The sequence below is a fragment of the Pelmatolapia mariae genome, linkage group LG10_11 (assembly GCF_036321145.2).
Source record: "Pelmatolapia mariae isolate MD_Pm_ZW linkage group LG10_11, Pm_UMD_F_2, whole genome shotgun sequence".
In the NCBI taxonomy this organism is placed as follows: Eukaryota; Metazoa; Chordata; class Actinopteri; order Cichliformes; family Cichlidae; genus Pelmatolapia; species Pelmatolapia mariae.
Window position 1 is genome coordinate 55673704 of NC_086236.1, and position 7636 is coordinate 55681339.

The 7636-nt window shown below is 41.8% G+C and overlaps 1 protein-coding gene across 1 annotated transcript in view; it reads right to left on the bottom strand.

The window, feature by feature from the left end:
• itga8 (integrin, alpha 8) overlaps nt 1-5828 on the bottom strand; it is a 42577-nt gene extending 36749 nt beyond the window's left edge. Inside the window, exons 1-4 of the mRNA XM_063485540.1 lie at nt 5503-5828; nt 5098-5228; nt 2317-2417; nt 1266-1389 (exon numbers count right to left, since the gene is read on the bottom strand). Coding sequence (XP_063341610.1) covers nt 1266-1389; nt 2317-2417; nt 5098-5228; nt 5503-5696 — 550 coding nt within the window. The 5' untranslated portion in view covers nt 5697-5828. The remainder of the gene's footprint in view (nt 1-1265; nt 1390-2316; nt 2418-5097; nt 5229-5502) is intronic.
• Nucleotides 5829-7636: the final 1808 nt, after the last annotated feature.

Consider the following 7636-nt stretch of genomic DNA (forward strand, 5'->3'; position numbering starts at 1 on the left):
AATAAATTGGTACTTTTTTTTGTCTTGAGAAAATTTCCTGGAATTCAACTGTGCCAAAATCATAGCTTCTAATAGATGAAACCATGTAACTACAAAAATCCCTACTGTCAAAACTAAATATTTAGATAATTAAGATAATCAAGCACTTACGGCATACATAAAAATGTAGAACCACTGATGTGTGTTTCTGTTTAAATTACTTCATCTAACGGCGCATGAACACACAAAACATATGTGCCAATCATAAATTGTTCTCCATCTCAGTGGCCCCCTGGAGTGACCTTTAATGATGCGTAACTACACAAGCGCACTTATAAACAATGTGTTACAGCCTGAATGGTTGCAGATACATGTTAAGATAAAGCAAACAAAAAAAGAAAAAGCTTAGAAACATGACGCAGAAATACTTCCCCTGCAAAACAGGGCACAGTCGTTCCCTCCTCAGGAAGAGGTGAGTTTACGGCTTTGAACCAACTACCAGAGGGAGTACAAGTATGAATGTCTGTGTATGTGTGGACAACAAAGGCTAGGTTTTCTCTGCTGTTTATGATGTGCCACCTGATAGCCTTCATTTCTCCTTATCAAAGTTTAATGCCGGCTCATATCGCTGCACAGGGGGAGAGAGATCACAGGAAGGAAGTGAGAATGAAAAAAAAAATCCCATAAATTCCATTTACAGAACTAATGACAGAAAGAAGAGGGCCACAGAGAGAGTCTGACAAACTGTTAGAGTGACGGATATATTTTCAGGTTACTGTGGCAACTTGTAAAACATCAGAGAAAGTGATTTATTGCGGAAGCACAAGTCCCTACCTTCCCTACCCAGACCTCGCCACGCACACGGTTTTTGTTTTGTTCGTCCGGGTTTTCAGATATCTTTGTAATCCTGACTGTGATGGTCACGGGAGGGAAACTGAGGATTATTCTTGCTCCGAGCAGCTCATTTTATATATGCGCTGGAAATCTCAGGCATATATCTCAAAACCAAAACTAAACCAAATGCTATCTGTAGGCGCAACAACATCACAGATGATGAATGTAAGTTTTTATGAAATTTTAGTGAACATCAGCTTTTTCCTGTCCACTAAAATGAAAAATATGCACTTTGTATACGCCATGTGATATCGTGGTGCCTTACTGGTCGACGCGACGTGGTTAATTTTCTGTTTATCCTGATAGCAGAGGCAGAAAACAAAGGGAGGAGGGGATGAAAGGAACAACAGGTTGATGGAAACATTTCCAGACAGGGCTGCAGACTGACTCACTGGTCCTGCATGGTGAGTACTCTGCGTAGGCGCTGAAGTTCTGGACGGCTACATAACAGGTCCCGACTGGGTCTTTCTCCCCACTCATCTTCACTGTCCGCCAGTGGTACAGAGGGGCGCATGCCTGCCCAATGAAAAAAACCCCACTTTGATTCCGGTTTTAAAAACAAATGACGGCCATAGTTAGTTTTGTTTATTATCCATTTGGAAATTCCCTTTCTGTCAGTGCAACTGTCAGATAAATACAACCACAACAGAAAGGACATTACAGTTACAGGAAATACATTTAAGAACAAAGTGCTCCGCAGCAGCGTCGCGACAATACACAAAAAACCAAAAACTGTGTGCATCACGGCGCGAGTGCCAAACTCCTCATATCACCTGGATTTGTTTAACAGTTATGTTGGAAGGTATGACGGAGAACTTGGCCACAGGAAGTCTGCAAAGGCGGTGTCTTGTACTCCCACCCCGATGGTGACAATTTCTTTTCACCAGACAGAGTGTGATATATTTCTGAGGAATGCTTGCTCTTACGCCATTACTTGGAACTCAAAGGAGTTTGCAAAGAAAAGCGTCTGGACTTCTTTAAGTTGCTTGAAGACGTTTCACCTTGTTTCATTTGACCTTAGAACTGAAGAAGCTTCTCGGATGAGAGGTGAAACGTCTTCAAGCAACTTAAAGAAGTCCAGACGCTTTTCTTTGCAAACTCCTTTGACTACGATGACCTGGATGACTGAGAACCTTCACAGACATTACATGGAACTTTTTAATTTCCATTTATGAACAAAATCTTGCAGCTTTTGCATGAAATTGTAGTGCCCTTGTACCTGAATCCCCTGACACCAGTTAATCACCCTAGATATTCTTATTAACTTACGACTTAATATAATATGGTCACCATGAAGAGCTACTTGCTGGTGCGTCTTCCCTCTTGATCTGAAATCAGTTAAGATTTCTTCAGTTTTCTTTAGAAAAGAGGGGAATGTAGAGGGAAAATCTGTGTGGGATAAGTTAAATGATTCAGATAATATCTGACTTTATTTTCACTCACCACCACTTCGCCTCTGTGTGCTCTGACCGATGCTCCAAACCACTGGTGCGACTTAAACTCCAGAGGCTCTCTGGTACCATTTACCTTAATCATTCTGTTATCTGGAGAGAGAAAAAAATAAAGACATAAAGGGTACCGTAAGAGTACAGAAAAGATATAATGTATAATGGATGGCAGTAAAAGCGATATTGAGATATTGGCCATTGAGGCTGCCTGTAGCTCTGCTTGTGAGCACAGAAAACATTTGCCCTAGATACAATAAAGAACAAACAGCAACATCGTAAACAGACCAATAACACATCAGAACAACATCTGTCCCCCACAAACAGACATTTGTCAAACTACAGAGACTTTTTTTTAAGTTAAAGCTCATAAAAAATAACAAGACTTAAGAGACTCATTCTGACCCTACACAGATACATAGAGCCCTCACCCCCTCCCCACAAAGCGCACACAAGCATGGACATGGACATTATTAGAAGTTCCCCATTGGAATTACAATTATGTGTCGACTTGGTGTTAAGTGTGTGTACATGTTTTTTTTCGCTCTGTTGTAGGTAGTTTTCCGTGTTAATAAAGTCCAGCCATGCAGTGCAGACCTCTCTTCATTAAACGCCTTCTTTTAGCAAGCACACACTAAAATTACAGACAACCAGATGTACAGTACAAGTTTGCCAGCTAAAGTCAAGATTGATTTTAGATTATATATAATGTAGATTATATATATATATATGTGTGTGTGTGTGTCTGTGTGCATTTTTAAAAAGAATTGTAATCATTAACATTGCAGTGCTGGCAATACAGGTTCAATTAAGTATCACTGCCACTTTTATTCCCAAAGCCTGAGTAATAGTGGATGAGGGTATTGAATGATTAACCTCACAGCATAAAACCAAGATCGGGTTATGCGAGGTGTTGCTTTCAGATGTGCATGTATTTTGTGCGATTGTGAAGATTACCTACATCTCTTCTCGGAAAAGGAAAATAGAATTTCAAAAATATTCATCATTTTTAAGTGTTTCTAAATGAAAACATCATTTTTCTGGTAAACTGAGTAGCAATGCATCAGCAGAGCAGACGTGAAGCAGTGGAGTATTCAGCTCTACTTTCCAGACTTCTTAACTCACACGGACATCCAATCTATCATTAATCTGTGATAGCAAGTCATCCCCTCTCCTATTCACTTCACTTCACTGCCATGACTTGACACATCTGCATAATGTCACTAAAACCATGCACACGCATAATCAGGCGCACGTGAAGTTGATATATGGACATTAACCAGTCAAGTGCACACAGATGCTCAGCACTCTGCTCCGGATACTTTGTACAGTGTGCATCAGTGTGTATGCATGTGCCTCCTACCTAGTCTGGTTTATACCTGTAAGAATGGGTCTGCTGTAACTCTAGAAATATCCACAGTGGCCACGGTCATCAATCAACTCGTGCATAACCCCCCATTGTAGTGAAAAGATGCACACATGACTTCACACACAAATTTGTTCCACCAGGTTTATGCCTCTGTCCCTCAAACCTGAAATTAACCCCCAAAACACTTCAAATTAAAACTAAACCCCCCTCGGTGAAAAATAACTGTAATTAACTTTAGAGAAAACAAAACATCTCAGTCTTTATCTTCATGGAGCCTTGCTGTAGTTCAGGCAGAACACTGAAACAGTGCTTTTATCAGCTGATCAGCTATCAGCAGTTGCATTTCCGCATCAGCTGCTTGTTGATAAATTATCCAGTCATAGTAACACTGTGGTATAATAATATGACAGATATATGATCTCTGCAGCAGTATGGCTTCCAACTGCAGCTTCATCTTCAAAGGTTTTTTTTCTTATGGATTGAAGGTTTTTATGTTAATTCAGTTACAATCTGCTGTTTATATATATGTACACCTTTTTCTGGATGTTAGATCTGCCCATAACACTACAAGAGAGTAGAATTACTCCTATCACTGCACTGATAAGCAAGTTGCTTCTCCACTTCACTTTTTGTGGTCATCACAAAGATGTTAGAAGTCCTTGTAATAGGTGAGAGAGAGAGAGAGAGAGAGAGAGAGAGAGAGAGAGAGAAGGACAGACTGATGGAGGGGAGGGAAAGGAGACAGGGTTACATTTTCAAGATCTAATAAAAAGCAGACCTCGCCCAATCCCCCTTTCTTCCGAAGGGAAACTAAATTCCCATGTGCATTCAGTTTACCCCCTCCTCTCTCTCTCTCCCTCTTTCTCTCTCTCTCTCTCTCACACACACATGCCAACTCAGATAGAGAAGCGTGTGTCAGAGACATTAGACTCACCAACAAAAGTTGATTGGACACTACTGTTGATAATATACTGGATACCATAATCAACATGATGAAGACATTCACCAGCAAACCTGCCATACTTTTTTTCCCTTTTTTTTATTGTTACAGGAAGCTGATGAGACCCACATGTCTCATCTCCCTCTTTTTTCATCCAACAACACTTGCGCCAACTTAAACAGACACACACAGGTTATAAAACAGTGGTTTCAATTCCAGTAACATCTGGGGCCACCTATGATTCTAAAAGGAATTATTACAAGTGAAATAAATGATGGTTCAATTTCATCTCTGGTATTAAATAAAACACTTATATGAGAACTCACGAAACAATGATTGTGACAGGCTCACAGTTTGTCCAGCTCAAACGGATAATCCTTTCGATTTACTGCAAAGAAACCAGCAGTCTACCTCATGTTTATTCAGGTCAGTGAGAAAGACAGAGAGAAAACAGGCTTCAGGTAACTCACTGGAGTTGTCAAAGGGTATCTGTCTGCAGCTCTCAGGCAGCCCAGGCCAGGGGCAGTAATAAACGGCTCCAGCCTCTACGATGCCGGGCTGGGAGGTGTTGGCTTTGGGAGCCCCAACCAGCACACTGATCCTAATAGGCAAAAGAAAAACCAAGACACATGCAAGACAATGTACTCTTCAAACAATGCATAAACTCTCATACAAGGCAGGTCCTTTTATTCTGTTTTCCTTAATCTGTCAAAGGTAAGACAGATAATGACGCTCATGGATTTTCATTATTCCCCCATCACTCTTTTTCTTTATTATTTTATTAGTATTAGTGTAAGGCAATGTGTTCAATTTGTACAGGTATAGTTTAAGAAGAACTTCTCCAGGACAGCTTCAGCCCTGATGTTGCCACTCACGTGTTGCTGTCGGCGGTAGCTTGGTAGAAGTCCACAGCATAACCGAAGTAACTTCCATCGGGTCCCCTATAAACTGTGGGATGCTCTGCGTAAAAGTTAAACCCCCAAACTCCGCTTAGCGCCGACGAGAGCACGGACAGAACACCCAGAATACACATCCCAGCATATGAAACACCGTCCCATCCACGCTCCATCCCAAGGAACAGCAAGCTTCCCACTATTCCCAAAAAGTGAGACAGAGGGTGAGAGAGATTCCAAGATGCAGGTGAGGTTTGCTCGCACAATCCAGAGTTTAAGCCCGCCAACTCTCCCTGCTCCCGGATTCCTTCATGCACTCTGCTGCGCTCGCCCAGAACTGACTCTTGACACCCTGAAACCACCAGTCTGCCCAGAGCCTCCACACTACACAGCCGCGCCCCCGCCTTCCGCACAAAACTTTACCCCCCACACATCACAAGGCAAAAAAAACCAAAAAAAAAAAAAAAAACCAACCCACATCTGAGCGCGCAGAAGAGACTGGCGCGTCACCGCTCCCTTTATAGCACAGGAGCTTTTCTAAGACATCCCGAAAAAAATAACTAATATTAAACACTGGGCCGAGCACGCGCAGATATGGCCAGTGCGCACGCAAACGCAAAGAGACTGGTAAATTAAAGCACATTAGAGCCTACTTTTACGGGCTAACCATGCCGTTAAACAGGGCTGCGTTTCCTTCCGTGGAGAATAATCACTTGTAATTATGTCAGTAATTATTATGCCGACTTGCAGGGAAAAAAGAAAAGAAAAATCGATGTATGTGCTAGTTTTGTTAGGTTGTTAGGCTGCATATCTTAGAAAACACACCCCCCCCCCTCTTTCAAAAAAAAAAAACTTTTGAAGAGGTGACAGACCACGCAGTAGAATATATTTAGCTCAGCACACATCAGAGCCTTTTTTTTAATTGAAAATAAAAGGAAGGAAACAAAAAGACAGAAACCCGCAAACTGCCTCTTATTATCATGGGAAGTTTGCTTTAATTAAACCAAGTTTTATGGGACGTTAGTGATAAATTAAGTTCCCCTGGCAGGCTCGCAGGGTTGTAAAAAGACAGTGAAGAAGCGCAAAAGTGAAGCGTTTTTTCTCATCCCCCCCGCAAAGGTGAGAAGGTGTGTTAACCGTCACCTAACAGATAAAAAGAAAACTTCCACACCTGTACAAACCCTGCCTGTGTACCTGTGTCCTCTGCTTCATTTTACTTTATTATCACAGACTTGTTCGACTTTGTCTGCACATCTCTCACCCCCCCCCCCCCCCTTTCCTCTTTTGTACAGAAGTGAAAGGTTTGTGTGTCTGCCCGTGTGTGACAGAGAGAAAATGAAAATGGGTTTAGGGAATGTCTCTGTTCTTTCTCAGCTGTTTCAAAGTAAATCTAAGACGAACAGAGGAAATAAAGAATTGAAAACATGAGAAGACAGAAGCAGGCACAGATGTGTTTCTTTTAGTTTCGCTCGCAGGACGACATGGCGAGAAGGATGATGGAGTGAAGAGGCACCAGACGTCCTGCGCTTTTTGCAGTCTGTGTAACGCCATCATTCTCCAGGTTTAGAGTTCAGTTTGGGTATCCGGTGTGCACATTTCCATCCGTAATCATTTTGTCCACTGCCTTGCCTCCAATAAAATGATCACAGACATCCTATTTCCAAACGTGGAACCATTACTTCGCATAATGTTCATGTTACTTCCTGTCAATCTGCCAGTGTGTCCTGATCAGAGATTTACTGCAGGTCACTGTGGATTGATGACTGCACGAGAACAGTGGTGGTTTATGTTTTAAACACTTTGACTTCATTTCTCTTCTCTCTGTAAAACCTCACCATAAGACTTTTAAAATGAGCGTTATGTCGGATTATAGCCACATCCCTTCTCCATTAGAGACACGCCCAGGTAATATTACACATCTCCTGTGCATAGACGGAGAGAGGAACGAGCGTCTTCTGCATCCACATATAAACACACAAATACATGTGTGCTGAGCTACAAATGCTGCTGTCATAACCCCGAATCGAGACTAAGTAGCTAAAATGGTGTAAATTCTCACTCTGCAAACATTCACCACTTGTTTTGAATTATGAGGGACCAAAGCGTGAGGACATAC